General features: G+C 41.5%; 1 protein-coding gene across 1 annotated transcript in view; it reads left to right on the plus strand.

Moving 5' to 3' along the window:
* The first annotated feature begins 1,233 nt into the window (after positions 1-1,233).
* MICOS10 (mitochondrial contact site and cristae organizing system subunit 10) overlaps positions 1,234-20,477 on the plus strand; it is a 32,183-nt gene continuing 12,939 nt past the window's right edge. The window contains exon 1 of the mRNA XM_090268705.1: positions 1,234-1,417. Within this exon, the coding sequence (XP_090124831.1) occupies positions 1,354-1,417 (64 nt within the window). The 5' untranslated portion in view covers positions 1,234-1,353. The remainder of the gene's footprint in view (positions 1,418-20,477) is intronic.

The following is a 20,477-nucleotide window of genomic DNA, read 5'->3' on the forward strand; positions in this document are numbered from 1 at the left end:
TCCAGGAGACACACAGTTACAATACAATCTGATACGTATTATAGCTCAGATGAGAGCTAGAAGGGTGGTCATGGAAGGAGACTTCCTGAAAGTAGGGGCTCTATCATAGCAAGGATGGTACAGCCATTCTGCTGTTAAAGTTGCCAAGGACAGATAGATAAAAAAAATAAAACAGGTGAATGAATTTGACTCAGTTCAACAAATTTTTCATAGAAGACCTTACTGCCTAAAGCATTGTGCTCTGGCCCTTAATGAGCTTCTATAATAATTTTCCTGGCAAATACAAACTTCTACAAAGAGGTGTTTCAACACAATGTAGCGAATTATAGGGGTAGGCAAGCTCCTGTGACAACAAGCTGATGAAGGGGGGCTCTAAGGTCTCTTAATGTGGGCTTCCTAGAATGAACTTTATGAAGCTTGGCTCTATCTCGTAGATAAATGAGAATCACTGACAGCTTCCAATCAAAGGAATAATATGGTCAAATTGGTATTTGTTGATAGGATGGAGGAAGGAAACGAGGAAGGAAAACTAAAATCAAGGACTCCAGCAAGGAGGCTGAATTAAAAAATGTGGAGCTTGAGGCAGACATCTAAGTGTAGAATTTGGCAGGCGCGCAATTACTCAGGGACAGTGTGTAGAGCGAAAAGAGCATTGAAGGAAGGAACCCTGTGGAAACAACGCTCTTTAAGCATCTGGCAGAGAGAAAGCAGCCCTGGAAGGACTCCCGAAGAGAAGAGTCAGAGGAGGACTAGGAAAGACTGGTGTCCTGGAAGTCCAAACGAATCAAGAGAAGGCGGAGACAAGGAGCATCAGGAGGGAGGGCGCGGTTGTGTCAAAGTGTTGTACAGAGGCCGCAAAAGCCTCCATTTGATTGGCAATAGGTAACCTTTTGCCAGCGCAGTTTCTATGTACGCGGTGCGGGTGGGAGCTTCACTGCAACAAATGAGTGAATGCAGGAGCAGAAAAAGTGAAGGTAAGTAAATGAATGAATAAATCAAGCGCTGTGCCCTCACTTGCCTTGCGAATTTCCAGAGCCAACGTCGGGAGCTGGTGCGGAGGAAGGGCCTTCCAGACAGGGCTCTGGATGCCACCTAGGAAACCTGATAGCCTCGAAACCCTTAGGTAGGCGCGTATCCAAGGTCAGGGTCACCTCGGGCCTCCCAGCCACCCGTCACCTTGACGACCGACTGAAAAAACTGGCAAGGACGGAAGCAGTCACATCATCTCGCGATATCTGGCAGGCCGAGGCCGGTCTTCTGGGCCTGGGAACCACGGCCAACTCTCGCGAGTCTTGCCTGGAGTAGGAGTACGGGGCCAGATCGTTAGGAAAGCTGTAGTTTACGGTGAGAAATATGTCGGATTCAGACCTCGGCAGGAAGTGGGACCGGTGCTTGGCGGATACGGTCGTCAAGATAGGTAAGAGGCTTCTCGCCGCTGGCAGGCCCCGCCGAAGCCGATCAGCCAGCTCCAGGCTCCGCTGACCTGGAGGGCGGAAGGGAACCTCCGTGAGAGGTCAGGCCGCCCGGCCTGTTCCAGCCCCTCAGGCCAAGGCGAGTTGCCTGAGCGGGAGGTCACTCGGGCGGTGGGGGACACGGGCCGGAGGAGCCTGGGCAGCACCGAGGGGGAGGAGTGGAGTTGCAGCCCTGAGGAGGTGGGGGGTTGGATTGGCAGGTGGCACAGCCGCATGCCAGAGGCTCGACATTCTCCCCGGGGCCACATCTCCCGCGCGGGTAGTGGAGCCGGGTCAGGCGGCCACATCCCACCCCAACGGAAACAAAAGTGCATTCTAAAGAAGGTCATCGGGAGCACTTTATAGACACTGCCAGGCCCTAACGTGAGTTGCTGTCATTCCCGAGTTGTAACCTGATTTATCCGGGCCTGAAACTGGAGACACAGTGATGGTGATCTGGAATGAGAATTGCCCTGGAAAGTAAGACATTGGTCCCTTTGTGGTCCTTAATGTAACTGCGTGTAGCCTTTTAACGTGTGCTCCGGGACGACACAGATTACCAAGTCGCTGCATAGAAGGAAGGGAAAAGAGGGGGATTCCTCCTCGGAGCAGAATACGAAGTGCCAGACACTGTGCTGGGTACGCAACTTAATTCATTACCTCTTGCAGGTCATGAAATTGAGAGTCAGGTGAAGGGATTTGCCCAGGGTCTAATAAATGGCAAAATTGGGCATTTATCCCAGGCTTTCTGGCTTCAGGTCCCATGTTCTTTCTTCGGTACTGATTTTTATTATCCAAATTTGATATTTTTGCGTGGAAGTCTTAAAGAGGATTGTCCTTGAAGGAAAATAAGATTGTAAGCTCCGTGACAGCAGGGATGTTTTTGGTTTATTCACTGCTGCCCAACCCCTAGAAGAGTGCTTAATAAAGTTGTTGAGAAGAGGGAATAAATGAAGTAATGTATCAATACCACTTCACCCTGTGTGAGTTGGGGCAAGTTATTTCACTTCTCCGTGCTTCCTCATTTGCAAATTGGCAATAAGAATTATTACTATCTCGCAGACTTGTGAAGATTACATGATTAGTTTATGTAAAGACCTGAGAGTATGACTCCGTTATTAAGAATGGATTATTTTGGAAGCGACCAAAGAAGTACACGATTCTTGTTATCCTTAACAGCTTACATTTAGGAGAGAAGATTTAGCACCTAGATATGAAGTGACCATAGTAATTACTAAACAGTATGATGTAGTAGTTAAGAATGGGCGGTAGATAGAGCTGAGTTTGAATCTCACTCTTCACCCCCATCCTCAGTATCGTAGCTTTGGGTTAAGTCTCTTCCTTAAATGGGGATAAAGAAACAGATTTACCTAAAACAATTATGAAGAGTGAAGGTCAGAAAAATACATAAGATACTTAGCATAGTGCCTGGCACTGTGTATGTAGTAAATGGTGGCCGTAGTAATTGTTGATAATTAATATTGTTTTGCCCGTGATGATCACGTGAGGCAGTGTGTAGCGTTGTTATCATTCATGAGTGGGACATTGGTTGGGGGTATGGCATACACAGGTAAAATAATTAAATGAGGTACGGTGATGTATGATTACAGATAAAAAGTAAGATGAGTGATTCAGACTCATTATAAGTCAAATAGTGGAGTGATGGGCTAAGGTCATCCAGTAAGAGTTTGCAAGGGAAATGGGCCTTTAGCTGACCTCTAGGAAACGGCTTGGACTTGGATAGTCAGGGAGGGTGAAAGAGTTCGAGCTGAGGCCCAGTTGAACTTCTGTGGAGGAGAAAGTTGAAGCATGGAAAGGTTAACTAGCTGGATGTGGAGGAGCTGGGTTAGAACCCAGGCATTGTCATTTCCACACCTCGGTTCCTAGGGGAAGTCTGGTTTGGGTGAAGTCAGAGCTGTGAAATGTTTTAGAGAGATCCCACTTGGTCTTTAAGTCTTTTCTACATACATTCTGTAGATTCAAGGCCTCTGTCTAAGATTAAATCTATTACTTGATGCTTCCAGGGCTCATTACACGTAGGCTGGTGGGGAGTCATGGGATAGTTTTAAACAATAAGTATTTATTGAGCTCTGGGCCAGTCTGTGGGCAAGTAGGGAAGCAGCAGGCATCTCACCGCCCTCAACAGGGAGTTGATGTGATATAATGAAATTTTCATATGATCGTTCTGGCAGTGTTTTTATACAGAACAAATTTGGAGTAGAGGAGACAAACAGTACTGTATATGTGAAGTGATGGAAGTCTGAACTGTTAGACAAGAAAGAAATATTTGAGAAACTCCAAACTTTTTCCCCCATTTATAAAATGAAAATAGTATAACGCGCTTCCTAGGCCAGCACAGTGACAAGTACATAGTAGCTATTTTTTAAAATTTTCTCTCCAATTGGTTAAGTTTATCTCATCTTCATTCCTTATAAAGATGACTCCTGTCCCTGGCCAGGTAGCTCAATTGGTTAGAGTGTTGACCCAATGCACCAAGGTTGCCCCCGGTCAGGGCACATACAAGAGGCAACTAATGAATGCATAAGTGGGTGGAACAGCAAGTCAGTGTTTCCCTCTCTCTTTCTCCCTTCCTCTCTCTCTCTAAAGATTAAAAAATAAATACATTTTTTTTTTAAAGATGACTCCAAGGTTAAGTGGTAATGTCATTGATCAGAATTTGGAAATAGAAGAGGAGGTGTGTTACATCTCACTTACACCGAATAACATATAAAACTTAGTAACTGATTATATTTAGCAGGAAAGACTATAGGGAGAAGAAAAGGTCATGAGTTTGGTTGCTTTTCTGCTTACGTAGTTGACTTTGAAAATGACAATGAAGTTGAAAGGGTTTTTTTATTTTTGAGGGGGGAACTGAGTTCAGATTTTGAGGGGTTGTCCCTTTAGTGATGGACTTAGAGACAGGCCATAAGAGAGATGAGTCTAATTTTGGGAGGCTTTCTTTTAGTCTGGAGTGGTCTTGGGACTACGGGGATGAGCTCCTTTCTGTAGTCTGTGTATCAGTTCCTGTCCCTTTAGGCAGTAAGGTAAATAGAACCAGTGCTTTTCTGGTACTTCAGAATGGACATGGAGACTCAGGGAATGGCAGCCTGTCATAAGATAGAGGTTTTTTAGAAGCTTTAGGCAGGGAAGAAAGGGCCAATGCAGGCTTTCAGTTATATAGTGACAAGTTTATACTCTACCTTGATGAGACTAAAGGAAAGCCAAGGTGAATAGACAGCTCCCTTTATGAGCACTTCTCTGTTTGGCTAAAGCTTTTTTGTTGTTTTTCCCACTGGTTTGCTGGGAAGAAAAAAAGAAGAGACGATTTTAATTGTTCATGTTTGGCCTACATGTTGCACAGATGAGTTAAACAGCTCTCATAAACATGTACTTTAGGCAGTGTATCTTTTAAAAAGTGTTCTTCAAGGATCTCTTACTCTTGAGACTTGAGTAATGTCTTAGTAGAAAGTTCTTAAATGATTTGGTCCTTTAAGAAGAGATATATTTATTTATGAATACCCTTACCCCTGCCTTTGCTATCATAAGAAAATCAGTTTTATTGATTTGATTATCTTTGAGAAAAATGGCGATTTTAGGGAGAGAAATTGTGTTTCTGTAGAATCTGTAATACACACTTGTGAATATTAGACTCTAGTTCAGTTAACTGTCTTTCAAATTTTATTTTTCACCTATACACTAGGCTGAATCCTGAATTTTTCTAGTTTCCCTAAATGTTTGGCTATAACCCTTTAAACTAATGTTTCATTTTCCTCCCACCCCTTGACTTTTAATTATTAAGAACTAAAACTTTTCTGAGCTTTGCAATTGCAAATTGCAGCTAAAGGACATAATATAAACTTCAGAAAAATTGCCAAAGTAGCTCATATTTAAACCATTTCAGTGTAAGCCAAGCAGAATTCACCAGAGCACCTGAGGGCATCATCAGAGACATTCAAATGGTAGACATGGAGGATCTACCAGATCACTGCCTGCCTTCATTCCAGCAAAAGAAACTTTGAGTCTCACATCCAGAAATCTTCTTGACTGACAGCCTTACAGAATCAGCTCTTATCATTTACCTTTTTTTTCTTCTGTTTTCATAGACATACTCCTTATTAAATACCCGAGTGCTTGCATACACCATATAGGCCTCACTTTGGGAGCCCATGTGCTTCATTGCCTCCTGAAATGAGACTCAACACCATTAACTGAACTGACTTATTCTCAGAACTGAATGATTTAATCAATGAAATATGGAGCAGTCTATCAGCTTAGCTTCTGGAATGTGAAATTTTATTATTTAAAATTTAAAAGGTGGGACCAAAGGGACAAAATTATGTCACTCTGAAGCTGCTTTTTGGGATATTGCTTTTAAGTTATTTATTAAGAAACAAAGGACTCAGAACTTTTGACTCTCTGCTCTTTCCTGCCCAAGAGAATCAAAGAGAGAAAAACCTGCCTCAGGAAGGTCACCTCGGGATGCTGCCTTGGCCTAATTTGAATTATGTATGGTAGTACAAGAGGGCTTCAGGCAGGTGCCTGTTGAACTGGATGCCCACTGTGTCCCAGCGTTTCTGAGTCAGCTAGGGGCATTTTCCTGCCCTGTGTGTTCTGTTCTCCCTCAACTAGCATGTAAATCACCTATTCTTACTTCTGAAATCTAACACCCCCTTTTTCTCCTTTGTCTAAAATGTCTTATATACGCAATGTTGCCTCACTGTCTTTGGGAATTTTCATGGATTTATCATGTCTATGTGAATTCCCCATGCGTGTGTATTAAAATTTAATTTTCTTCTATCTGGAAAGAAAGAACGACAGTTCTATTTCCCCATTAATACTGGTTTTAAAATACCTTTATTTTGTGTTTAATAGGAGTATGGTGGCATATATGGTTTCTGATATGGTTTGATCTGATCAATTGAGCCCATGCATCAACAAAACCAAACAAAAACACCTCCGTGTAATAGGCACAATGGGCCTTTTTCCTTATGTTTCTTTCAGCTCTTGTTCCCTTCTTTTCCTTTCTCTTCCTCACGTTTTCACCTTTGTCTTTGACTTCTAACTCCTGCCACTGCTAACCATTATGCATTGCCTAGCTCATCCATAAGGTTTGAGAGTAATGTACCTTTTTTTTTTAAGTTCTTAGTTTATTAATCCACTCATGAAAAAGCCAGTGAAGAATCTTTACTCCTTCTGTTTTCCATTCTCCAGCTCACTTTTTTTAGGTTTATTTTATTCGCATTTGAGAGAGAGGGGAAGGGAGGGAGAGGGGAAGGGAGGGAGAGAGGACGAGAAACATGGATATGATACAGAGAGATGCGCCCCAACTGGGAATCAAACCTGCAACCCAGGCCTGTGTCCTGCCTGGAAATCAGACTGGGTTTAGGACCATGCTCCATCCACCTGAGCCACAGTGGCCAGGGCTCCAGTTCACTTTTGCCAGCATCAACGTTGACCCTTGCAGTCCCCCTCCCTGACTTCAGTCACCCTGTTCTTGCATTCCTTTCTTTTTTCTTGAGGTCTTCTTGTGTTTCTCATTACGCCATGTCTTGGAAGTCTTAAGTTCAGGTTCATTTTTCTTTGCTTAATCCAAGGGATCATAGATCATGCCAAAGCCAGTTGTCTTGCCACCCACCAAAATGGGTTCTGAATCCAGACGTAAAGATGACATCTGGGGTGGTCTTATACATTTTGGCTAGTTTTTCCGGAATTTCTGTCTTAGATGCTCTTGCCTTCCCAGGGTGAAGGATGTCAATGATCTTTTCCCACTGAAGGGGTCTGTTGGTCATGAACTTCCTGGTCTGGATAGTGACTGTGTCATTCATGATGGCAGCTGATCTTCAAGCAGCCGGGGAGGAAAAGAACACTACTTTTTCTTAATAGAACATATCACCAGCTGAAATTTGCAATTTTTTTCTTTGCTTGATCTTGCTAGAATATAAACTTCATGAGAACTAGAGACCATTTTGTTCACCGTTGATCCCCCAACCCCTGGCGTAGAGGAGGCATACCGTAATAACTGCTAAATGAATAACATAGATTGCTGAGAATGTTGCAGATTATGTTCTCTGCCCATTTTTGCTGTTCACTGTGTGTTTATTAACTGAATGAATTAGCATTTAAATTTAAAAGTCTAACTAAGGTAGATTTCACTTGAGTTTCTGCCAATTCACATGTTTGATCATGTGTCCTTGTCCTTTTGGGACTTTTATCAACTTTATTTCATCTGGGGGTGTAAATTGCTATCAGTAGATCTTAATAATGAAGTACGTAGTATTAGAAATGTTTGGGAGTAGTCAACCAAGAAACATAAACCAGAGAGCACTTTTGCTTTTAAACAAGTAGAGAGTGATGTTGCTTCAAATGCTAGTGCCAGTGCCTTACGGCAGGAAATAAAAAGGAATGAAGAATATTACATTTTATGAATGTCATGTTCCATTGGTTTTATGTGAATGCATCATTAATGGCTTTTGTTAATTTTATGGATTTGTTTTTAAGTTTTATCAGATTTATTGAACGTTTTAGTTTTCTTTCTTCATTCAGTTCAAGGCCTGTGCCATTTATTTTCCTTGTAATTTGCCTTGTATGTACCCACATACGTCACACATTCTTGTTAATGACAGTAGGAGGCATAGGATCTTGCCAACATAAGAGGCTTGTTTTTGTCACTCTGGTCTGGATAGGAGGTTATATATGTTCTGTTTCCCAGGGAAAGTAAGATTCCAGGAGATGAGAAAATCACAGATATGAGACATACGGAGGTGCTTCCCTGTGACTTGAGCACTTCTAAGCCCGGTGGGCCATGGGAGCACTGTCATTGCCGTCAGAGTCCTGTTGCAACTCACTGTTGAATGCTGAAGGCCAGCGCTGCAGGCTATGATCTCATGACCTAAGTGGCGTGTGTGTGATAATGCCAGAGCCCCAGAGCTGCAGGTTTATTGGAGACCTTGAGGAAGATCTGATTCCAGTACTTCCAGATTCCTATGGAGGTCCTGGAAATGCCTAATGTGACCCAAAAAGCTGTAAAATCGGTGGCGTCCCTTTTCCCTGCATTTCAATCCTACTGTGAGACCAGAGTAAGGGTTATCTAGTGTTACTAATCCAGGCATTGGCCAGGAAATCTAAAATAGGGAAGGAGACGTCTTGTTTGGAGGAAAGGTTGCCCGAGGTTGCTGATACTTCTCTGAAAAATGCTGTTTTTGCAAGACAGGTGTATTAAGCACTACAGTGTTTTTCATTTTCTTAGTAACAAGGAAAAATGCAAGCCATGGACGTTTATAAGCAGCCCCTAGAATATATTCCATTCAGTGGATCATGGTAGCATTCATGTGCCTTTGCTTTTACCCAATTTTTTCCTGTTAGAATAAATGTACTACCAATAAGTACCCTTGTGTGCCTTGTTTCCTCATCTATAAAATAATAATACCTGCCTCAGAGGGTTGTTATAAGTAAGGAAATGAAGCAATCTCTGTAGAGCAACAATTAGGCCATTACCTGTTCTTGATAAATGTTAACTGCATTAGCAATGGGTGTTTCATCTTTAGAGAATATGTAGGCATTTAGTAGGTGGACCAAGTGGAGGACTGCCTTCCAGAAAGTGTCCAGGCAACATCCCAGAGGAAAGAGAGACTCTGACTTCTATCGGGAATGATGATAATCGTTACCATTTATTGAGTGCTTACTATATGCCAGACACTGTTAAGCATGTTACATTTTACATGCATTATCATTTAATCGTATATTTTCCCAAGTTTTTTACTGTGATAAAATATACATACTATAATTGATCACCTTAACCATTTTTAAGTGTACAGTGAAGTGGTAGTATCAAATATGATACATTCATAATACTGTGCAGTCATTACTGTCATCCATCTCTGTAACTTTTCATCTTTTAAAACTCTGTACCCATGTAATAATGACTCCCCATTCCCAGCTCCCCTCAGCCCCAACCACCGTTCTACTTTTTGTCTCTGTGAGTTTGACTATTCCAGGGACCTCATGTAAGCAGAATCATGCAGTATTTGTCTTTTTCAGACTAGCTTATTTTACTTTGCATTATGCCCTCAAGTTTCATTCATGTTGTAGCATCTGTCAGCATTTCATTCCTTTTCAGGCTGAATAATATTCATATATATGTGTGTGTGTTCACCTGTCGATGGACGCTGGCTTACTTCCACATTTTAGCTATTGTGAACAATGGTGTGGTGAACATGGGTCTGTACCCAGTAGTGGAATTCTTGGATCATGTATTAATTGTATTTTTTCTTTTTTGAGGATCTACTGTCCTGTTTTCCACAGCAGCTGTACCATATTACATTCCTACCAACAGTGCCCGAGTCCCAATTTCTTCACATCCTTTCCAACGGTCTCTCTTTTCTTGATAGTAGCTATCCTAATGGGTGTAAGGTGGTATCTCACTGTAGTTTTGATTTGCGTTTCCCTAATGATGAAGGATACCGAGCATCTTTTCATGTGTGTATTGGCTGTTTGTTTGTCTTCCCTGGAGAACTGTCTTTTCAAGTCCTTTGTTGTGTTTTAGGCACTCGTTCCCTATATGTTCTGGATATGAGCCTCTTAGTAGATACACGGTCTGCAAATATTTTCTTCCACCATGTGGGATGCCTTTTTACTCTGATACGGCCTTTATTATTTTGAACTGCAGGAGGCTTTATTGATCGAACAGTTGAGGGTAAATTCATGTGCAGGGAAACGGTAGTGGTGGCGAGGCCATGGCTGCTTGTGTAGCTGGTCCTGTGACTGCTGGTAGCCCCATCTGGGGTCCACTAGGCGCCGTCCTGACTGCCCAGCATTTGTACCTGGAAGGCAGACACGGATGGGCTCCCATCCCTGGTGATCAGACCCCCCTCTGGGGGACAGTGGGCTCTCACATTGCAGCTGTCCCCTTTTAGCAGCTGGGGAAGCACTGTGTGTGTGTAAAAGAGAGCAAGAGAGAATTGCATTTTTTTTTTCCACCAAAGGAAGTTCTACAACTTGGTGGGTATTGATGGACTGATGCATTGGTGGATTGATTGTTTTTAAAATTTCATGGAACAGTTCATCATCCATTTACCTCATTTCAAACATATATACTTCCGCCAACGCCCTCACGTTGTTGTTAAGGTAAGTAACGCTGAAATTGACAACCAGCCGACATTGCACCAGTGTTCCCCACACCCACCCACTTGTTGTTTTGGGCTTTGTTGTGTTATGATATTGTCTTTTGCTGGACAAAATTTTAAAATTTTCATGAAGTCCAATTTGTCAGTTTTTTCCTTGTTACTTGTGCCTTTGGTGTCTGAGCAGAAAAAACCTCCACGTTTCTCTTTTACTCACATACCCCCAGTACTTCTGGCATTAGATATGTGAGTTTCCCACACTAGGCAATTCTCTGACACCCGCTGGATGTAATTCAGTTCAGCTCTGACACTTACCGGAGTTAGCGCAGACCCCACATGTTAAGTGCTCTTTCCTGTAAGACTGGCCCTACCTCAGGTGTCAGTCACGGTCCAGATTGTTACCTCTGCTTCTGACAGACTGGCTATGAATCAGAGGCTCCTACAGCCCCCTCCTAGGGTTCCATAATTTGCTAGAATGGCTCATAAAACTTAGGAAAGCAGTTTACTTACAAGAGTACCAGTTCATGACCAACAATATTAAAGAATACAACTGAACAGCCAGATGAAGAGATACATAGGGTGAGATCCTGATGAGGTCCCAGGAGCAGGAGCTTCTGTTTCTGTGGAGTAAGGGTGTGCCACCTTTCTGGCCATACATGTATGTGTTCACCAACCTGGAAGCTCTCAGGACCCCATACTTTCGGGGTTTTTATAGATGCTTCATCACAAAGGTATGGTCAATCATTAATTAATTTCCAGCTCCTCTCATCTTGGAGAATGGCGGACGGGGGGCGGGGGTTGAAAATTCCAAGCTTGGCTTGGTCTTTCTGGTGACCAGCCCCCATCTGAAGCTGTCCAGGAGCTCACCAAGAGTTGCGTCATTAGAACAGAAGACACTCCTATCACCCAGGAAATTCCAAGGGATTTAGGAGCTCTATTCTAGGAACTGGGGATAGAGACCTGTATATGTATATATATTTTTTTCCTACTATCTTACAGTGTTGTATTCAAGAAGTCATTGCCAAATCCAATGTAATGAGGCTTTTGCCCTATGTTTTCTTTAAGAGTCTTATAGTTTTAGGCTTTATATTTAGACCTTTGAGCCATATTGAGTTAACTTTTGTGTTTGGTGTCAGATAAGGGAGGGCCAACTTGCATTCTTTTGCATCTGGATATATAGTTTTCCCAGCACCATTTGTTAAAAAGACTATTCTTTCCTCATTGGTTGGTCTTGGCACCCTTCTCAGAATCATTTGACCACATGCAAGTGTTATTTCTGGGCCCTGTATTCCACTGTCTATGTGTGTTTATGCCAGTGTCACCTTGTTTTGATTACTGTGGCTTTGCAGTAAATTTTTATTTTCCAAGATTATTTTGCCTATTCAGGGTCCCTTGAGATTGCATATAAATTTTAGGATGGGTTTTTCTATTTCTGCAAAAAATATGTCATGGGATTTTGATAGAGATTGCATTGAATCTGTAGATCACTTTGGGAAGTATCGACATCTGTTAACAAATAATATTCTGTGGTATGGATGTTTCACATTCTGTTTAGCCATTTATCAGCCAGTGGTCATTTACGTTGTTCACACTTTAGGCTGTTATGAATTATGCTGTTACCATCGAGTGTACAAGTTTTTGCATGGACATATGTTTTCATTTCTCTTGGATATGTCATAGGAGTGGAATTGATGGGTTGTATGCCAACTCTTTATGTAGTATTGAGAAAAACCATTGCTTATTAAGTTGAAGAGTGACATGGCTGAATTTCTGATTTCAGAGAAATCACTGAAGTAGCATGAGGAGAATGAATTGGAAAGGGTCAGAACAAAGACAGGGAGATGGATTAGTATGTTATTGCAAAAATCATGCCAAAGCTGATCAAGTTAGAGGAAACCAGAACTAAGACAAGGGAAGGAGTGGAATGAAGACTGAAGTAATAGTGATGGCACAGGGGTAATATTTACAGAACCTGACATGCAGGCTCATGAGTGGTAGCTGTCAGGGTGATGCCAAGCCGTGTAAGTGGAGGTTGGTGTTGTGGTTGACCAATAAGAGAGGCGGCGGGGAAGCCTAAGTAACATTTTGCTGTTTATTAATTTCTGATTTGTCTTGAGATAGGTCACTGGTTATATGCAGCTCAGTCAACAGGGCGAAAGTTATTGCTTTGCTATACATTCATCTTCATGAAAAGAAAGAGTTTGGCCTTGTTCCTTCCTTGTTAAGAAAGCAGGACAGGCCTTTCCGGTGGTGATGATTTCCCCACAACAACATGCCTCTCACTAAGGATCTCTTCCGTCCCTCTCCAGAAGAGGAGAAGGGGAAACACAAGAAGAACCACCTGGTGCTGAGCTCCAGTTCCTACTCCATGGATGTGAAACGCCCAAGATGCTAAAAATCACCACCGTCCATAGCCCTGCATAAAGAGGATAGTCTTGTGTGTGGCTGCTCTTCTGTCCTCTGTCAGCCTATGAAGGAGAAAAGCAAGTCTGACAGAAGGATGCGCCTTCAGAAGGAGGCAGCACTAAAAGCACCCGAAATCAAGATGAGTGGGGAACCATCCCAATAAACACATTTTGAATTACAAAAAAAAAAAAAAAAGGGTAGGACAGTAAATGACTTAGCAGCTAGCTCTCTACAGTGAGCCAGCAGATTTTGTGTATTCATCCATTAATCAGTTAAGGGTAGTTAAGTTAATTGTTTCAGGCCATTGTAATGTTAAAAAATAGCTACACTGAAAGCGGCCTGGAATAAAGTCATGGAAAAAGAAAGCAAATTATTGTTTTTCTTTAGGTATCAGTTCATCTGATAAATGTGGGTTACCACAAAGTATTGGTGGTTCACCAAAAATTGCCTTTTGGTGGCCTGTGTTTGCAAACTGATACCACTCCATTTCAAGGAGTGATATCAATTAGGCTAAACTAAAATACTTCAAAGGGTTTTGGTTGTTTATAGGTTTGGGTTTCAAATTAGTACATGTTAATTGTTGAATTAGTAGCCATGTTTTGTTTGTTATATGTATTTCTAAGCAATTTCTAAACAAATACAGAAATACTTTTTCCATTGACAGCAGCAATATATGAATAATGGAATACTGTGATCTTGCTAGAGGAGAGTTTTCTGTTAGTATTATAGAATAATGTAATTAGGCGCTATATGGAACTTGAAAACACATTTAAATTTTTGTCTGGCTGTGGTTTTATGCTTTCCTAAAATGTGGGCTGAAATAGTTTATTAGTAAATATGCTGAATTGCTTTCTCTGGCAAGTACATTTTAGTTTGAATCCAAGTAAAAATACAAATATTTACTTATAAAAGTCATTTGGTGTGGTAATATTTTTACTACAGGCATTGACCCACTAGTGAAATGTTAGGGCATGCTGGATTGGATCCTATTTATTTAAAGGCCAAGAGGGGGAAAGAGAGATGAAGCTAACATTTATTTAATTCCTGTTATTTGCCATCGTATTTGGTACACTAACATATTATCCCTTTTTTACTCTCCTAGCAACTCAGTGAGGAAGTTTATCTTTGGCCAGCAAGAAAAATAATGTTCAAAGGTATTTATAGAAATTGAGACGCTGATTTTAAAATCTATATGAAAAAGTAAATAATCCAAAATAGCCAAAGCAGTCTTTATTTATTTATTTTTTAATACGGATTTTATTTATTTATTTTTAGAGAAAGTGAAAGGGAGGGAGAAAGAGAGGGAGAGAAACATCGATGTGAGAAAATCATCGATGGGTTGCCTTTCACATGCATCCAATATGGGAACCGAACCAGCAACTCAGGTGTGTGCCCTGACCGGGAATCAACACAGTGACCATTCACTTTGCAGGATGACACCCAATCAACTGAGCCACCCCGGTCAGGGTAGCCAAAGCAATTTTAAAAAGAAAAACCAAGTTGTAGGAATAACATTACCTGATTTCAAGACTTACTGTAAAGGTGCAGTAAATCAGACAGTGCGGCATCAGAGAAGGGATACACACATGGATCAGTGGAATCAGCCTGTGTCCAGAAATACTTGTAGACCCATAAATATATGGGCAGCTTATTTTTGACAAAGATGCCCAGTTGGTTAATGGGGAAAGGGAAATCTTTTCAACAAATTGTGTTATAATTACTGTTTGTCCATGTAGACAAAAAAATGAACCTCATTATCACACATAAAAACATTTTAACTTGAAAGGATCACAGACCTAAACGTAAAAGCTAAAACATATAAAACCTCTAGAAGAAATCAGGAGAGACTGTTTGTGACCTTGAGTTCAGAAAAGATTTCTTAGGTCACAAAAAGCAAAAATTCATAAAGAAAAAAACTGACATACTAGATTTGACCAAAATATACAATTTTTGCTCTTTAAAAGACCCCATCAAAAACATAAAAAGAGTGTACTTTCCCTTTCCACCCAAGGCTGCATCTCTCTCCCTGGCTGAGCTGAAACACCAAAGATGTGTCTCTGGAGCTGAGGGGAGCAGACCAGCACTGCACAAAGCAGCCTGGCCGGGAGCAGAGGAGAGCAGACCATCGAGGGACAGAGCCGCGCTGTCGAGCAGGCGAGGGGCCGGGCCCCAGGGCCACCTCACAGCCAGGCTGTCTCACAGTTGAGCTGTTCTAGAGCCATGCAGCCGTGCTTCATTGCACCCCCAACTGGGGCTTCCTGTTGGCATTGAGTTGGTGCCCACCACCGTTGGTTGACACTAGGAACTATCATAGTTCCCCCCCCCCCGTTATTAAAAAGAAAAATCTCAAGTGCATGTTGTTTCTTTAGCTTAAGTAAAAAGATTTTTTTTTGAAAGCAGAGATGTACCAGGCTGCTCAGTTTGAATTAGCAGAAATCCTGACCTCTCATTCTTTTATCCAGTGACTGCACCCAGTAGCTGTTATAGAGCCAATTGAAACAGCCTGAATCTTGCCAGCTCTTCAAACACTGTGTATCTCAAAAGCTTTGAGTCTGTGAAGGGATAAACAAAATATGGCTAATACATACAATGGACTATTATTCAGCCTTAAAAAGGAAAGAGGGTAGGGAAATAGTATGAAAGTGGCCGAAAGGCACAGACTTCTAGTTATGAGACGTGAGTACTGGAGAGGTAAGGTGCTGGTGATGACTGGGTAACACAGCTCTGTGGTTCATTTGAAAGGTGCTAAGAGAGGAGATCCTACAAGTTCTTATCACCAGGGAAAAACAAACAAAGAACACAGAAAGACAAGTCACAGAATGGAAGAAAACATTTGCAATACATGTATCTGATAAAGGACTTGTTTCCAGAATAAATTAGGAAATCTTAAAACTAATCATAAGACAAACAACTCATTTAAGAAAATGGGTAAAATGTTTGAAACATTTTTTACAAAAGAATTAAAATTGTAATGAGATACCCCTCGTCGTCATCGGCAGCCGTCCGTCTCGAGAGACGATGGTGTAGCTTCTTAAGAGTCTATCTGCACTGCCGAGAATGGTTGTGCAGTCCGACTCGGGAGTGACACGGTATCTGTCTCCTCCCGTGTTGAATCGACATCTTGCGATGATGCTGGAGTGTCCTCTCCAGTGAAGCTGAAGCTACAGAGCCTGGGCAGGGTGATATGGAGGGTCTGCTGTTGCCCATGCAGCTGACCCCCCCTCTCTTCGCAGCTGAAGGGTCCAAGGGAAAGACGGAGTCAATACAGCTTGGCTTCAGGTGCGCCGCAGGAGTTGCCGGTGTTGACTACAACGTCAAACCGCCTTAGGGACTCCGGCTCCGGATTTTCTGTCGGGGTTTACTCCCTTAGCCTTTCCCCTGAAGAGGTATGCCGCAAGGCAGCGGAGGTTTTTTGGAATCAGAGTTTTCCTTCTCTGATGTGCCCTGACTGGAAGATCGAACCAGCGACACTTAGCTCGCAGGCCGACGCTCAATCCACTGAGCCAAACCAGCCAGGGGGAAGAGATACCCCTACACACCCATTAAAATAGCTAAAATTAAAAAGACTGACGACACTGAGGTTCATTAGGATGTGGAGCAGCCAGAATTTTGTACACTATTGATGGGAATATAAAATGCGTCTGCAACTTTGGAGAACTGTTAGGTAGTTATAAAGTTAAATATATCATGTAGTCATTCTACTCCTAGGTATTAACCAAAGAGAAATGAAAACATGTCCACAAAAAGTCTGGCATATGAATGTTCATAGCAGCTTTATTCATAATGCCCCCAAACTGGAAAGAACCCAGATATCCATCACAGATAAATAGATAAACAAAATAGAGACTTCCTCGTCGTCGTCGGCAGCCGTCCGTCTCGAGAGACGATGGCGTAGCTTCTTGAGAGTCTATCTGCACCGCCGAGAATGGCTGTGCAGTCCGACTCGGGAGTGACAATCCCTGCCACACTTGTTACAGGTGAAGGCAGATGGCTGTTGTCTCTGTAGAGACTTCCTATAGACTAGAATATTCAGTAATAGAAAGGAACAAATTACTGATACATACAACAACATATATACATTACAAAATCATTAGCTTGGTAGAAAGAAGCTAGACACAAAAGAGCATATGTTGCCTGTCCTGGGTTTCAGCACCAAAAACGCCTCCAAACAAAGAAACAAAAGAAGAGTACAGGCAGAACCTGGAGATACCGAGCGTTCAGCTCTCCACGACTGCAACAAAGTGGATCGGAATCCTTTTGCTGGCGGAGGGTGTTGCCTTCAATTTGTAAAAAAAGACAAGTCTGTGAAGCTCAGTAAAGCCAGGTATAGTAAACGAAGTATGCCTGTTTATACTTCATGATTCTTTTCACACATAAAATGCTAGAAAATGCTAGCCAATCTGTGGTGACAAAGTACAGCAGGTAAGTGGTTGTCTGGGGCAAAGGGTGAAGGGACGGATGGACTGCCAGGGGCACAAGGAAACTTTTGGGGGTGGGAGGTGTATTCTGTTTCTTGATTGTGGTGCTGGTTTCACATGTATAAAACCTATCAAACTCATTGAATTGTACAATTTAAAAGGGTGCATTTTATTGTTTCATAAATTACACCTCAAAGAGTTATTTAAAACCAAAAGGATGAAATATGAAAATGCTGAAAATACTTAGTGTCAGTGAAGAGGTAAGCAGCCAGAACCCTCAGGCTTAGTGTGGACATATGAATCAGTGTAACCTCTCTGGGGGTTACGCAGCTGAGACCCCATCAACCTCTGGATAGCCCCATTTTAACAGCCTCCATGAATTCGTGGATTTATAGAATGATAGATGATTAGAGCTGGAAGAAACCTTGGGGATTCATTTGGTCCATTGGTTTTTAAATGTCTTTCAGAGTATCCTAGGGGTTGCCTTTGGGTAGGGGTAGGTACGGAGAGGAAAGTGAGGGGAGGCTAAGTTAGTGATTTCTAGTCAGGCTTCCAACCCCCTGTCCTCTCCCTGCCCCCACAGAGCAGCTCCACTTTGATCTGTTTTATTTATCTGTTTTCTGTGTAATACATATTTTATTTGGAAAAATAATTTTATTACTGGGGGTGGGGAAGCTGGTAACAACTAAGTTATTTCAACCCTGTCATTTCACAGTTTAGAAAATGAATGCCTGGGGAGATTGAGACATGTTCCCTAGGTCTTCAGATAAGGTGATTTGTTTGGAACCTGCTTCTTTGTTTTCTGCATATTAGACATATTTGTCCATGAGACTGCTGTTATATTGGTCTTCTGATCCCAGCTGATAACTCTTCTCCTCCTGGATTTACCCAGCCATTAGGGTCCCACACACTAGGCACACACATATGTACACCCTCTCCATTCCCCTGCTGCTGACCTGTAACTAGCTTGGAGCTTGGTTTCTACTGAATGGAGATCTGGCTGTTTGGAATCATAACTACTGACAAACAGGAGAGTTCATTTGTTACCAGTTTTCAAAATGTGTTCTGCAGAGCCCTAGAATTTGTGGGTCCCCTCTGGCACAGGTATGAGGTTCAGGAGGCAGGGCCTCATGCTACTTGGAGGCCTCAAGTAGAAGCTTAGTTTGTATCTATTGAATGTACTGGGCTTCCACAGACGAGTTTCCTGGAAGAAAGGCTTTCTGTTTTAAAACTTTCCCCAAAACTTCTTATTCTGAGTCCCCAGCCACAGCCCTTTCAGACTAAACTCACAAACACAGGGCCACATATTCATGTATCTGTGACACACTCTTTCCACAACTGAAAACAAGATGGGAAATGAAGAAAAGAAAAAGGAACAAACAGTACTTAGAATGACTTTTTAAAAAGCACAGTTCATAATTTTAAGGTTTTTTTTTTTAAAGCCAAATGTATACTTGTAAGAAAGAAAGAAAGAAAGAGAAAAAGAAAGCACTATTACTTATAAAATGAAAGTCTATTGGAATTGGTAACTGTTTACAGTTAGCAATTTAATTTTTAAAATAAATGGATAGAATTAATCTGAAATGCTTTTTATACAGCATTGCAGAAATAAGATACAAGATAAACTTAAGTACAAATTAGAAAAATATGGAATATGAGAATACGGGCGAATATTAATGGATGATGAGGAGTCAAACAAAAATGGTACGAGGCATGTCTTGAAGAGATGGCAGGTGGACGGGCAGATCACAGTGTGGCCAAGGGGCTTATCTAAGGTTACATAGACTCTCTGGGTTGCTTCAGTGGTGTATCTTCTAGTAGAATTTTAAAGCTATTTGATTAATAGTTAACGGTGTATATGGGAGGAATTGAAATCCTGTGCTTTTACTTAAGTTTTCTTTATCCAGCCTAAACCTGCATTAGGTTGCTTTGGATAACTTATAATTAATGTAACACTCTCATATAATTGATGGGTTTGTAGACTTACTTAACTTTGACAAATGTTTACAAGTTTAAAACAAATGTTTCTGATTGTTTGTCAGAACCTGCACATATAAACCACTCAGAATTCCTGTTTGATACAAGTTAAACGATTAACTGAAGCAATTGATTTAAAGCAACAATTCACTTTTTACTAGGAAGGAGGCCCTAAGAGAGCTGCTGGTTTCTTGGCATCGTTTCAGATGACTAAATCGAAATCCATTAGTTGTAGGAATGTTTATTTTTATTTATTTTTTTACCATTTCAGTATAGGCCTGTATGTGACAAACCCTGAACTTGTAAGCTCATAAATATCCCACTTTGACTGGAACCAAAAGTACAGTGTATAACTGCTCCAGTCGTTTTTTGTCTTGATATTAGAATAAATGCTATTAATTTTATGTATTCTCCAAAAAGACTGATTGTGATCATTGAAAATTGACAACTTATTTTTCTCCTTATTTCAGTGCAACTTAAAATTCATTTTATTTCAGCTCATAACTTATATTTTAGAAGAATTTTTTCTTCACTGAATTTATAAAACTAAATTTTTGGTTTCTTAAAGTATGCAAGTCCAGTGATTTGGAGAGTTTTACTTCTGGGGCTTTGTAGAATAGTGAGGCCTTTAAGAAATGCTACTGTAGGACGCTACTGTAATAGAAAGTCATCTAGGTGCTGTCCTGTCTATCCGTATAGTCTAGGCACTTTATTAGACCTAGATTTGATTAACAGATAAAAAGCTGCTTGCTTATAGAAAGCCCCAAAATTCAGGCAAGTCCTCCCAACACCTTTGCAATGCCGATTTGAGATACTCATTATTTGCACCAACTTTACCTTAAATGCAACCCCCTTGGTATCTTTTTAAAATATTTGACCCCCTTTTCTATTTCTGTTTGTCTGTGTCCATGATTACATTTATCTAAGGATCTGTCATCTCGGAATCATCAAATGTTGTCATCCCGACTCAGAAGTTCATAATTCCTGATCAAAGTTACCTTAAACACCGGCGGTCTCACTTCTGTAGCATGGAGCACAGGAGAGGCAGAGGGCGGCTGGTGAAGCAACAGTTTTCAGCTGCATGGGCAGAAAAGAGGATCCACGCT

Source organism: Furipterus horrens, unplaced genomic scaffold, assembly GCF_987537825.1.
Source record: "Furipterus horrens unplaced genomic scaffold, mFurHor1.1.pri manual_scaffold_3, whole genome shotgun sequence".
NCBI lineage: Eukaryota > Metazoa > Chordata > Mammalia > Chiroptera > Furipteridae > Furipterus > Furipterus horrens.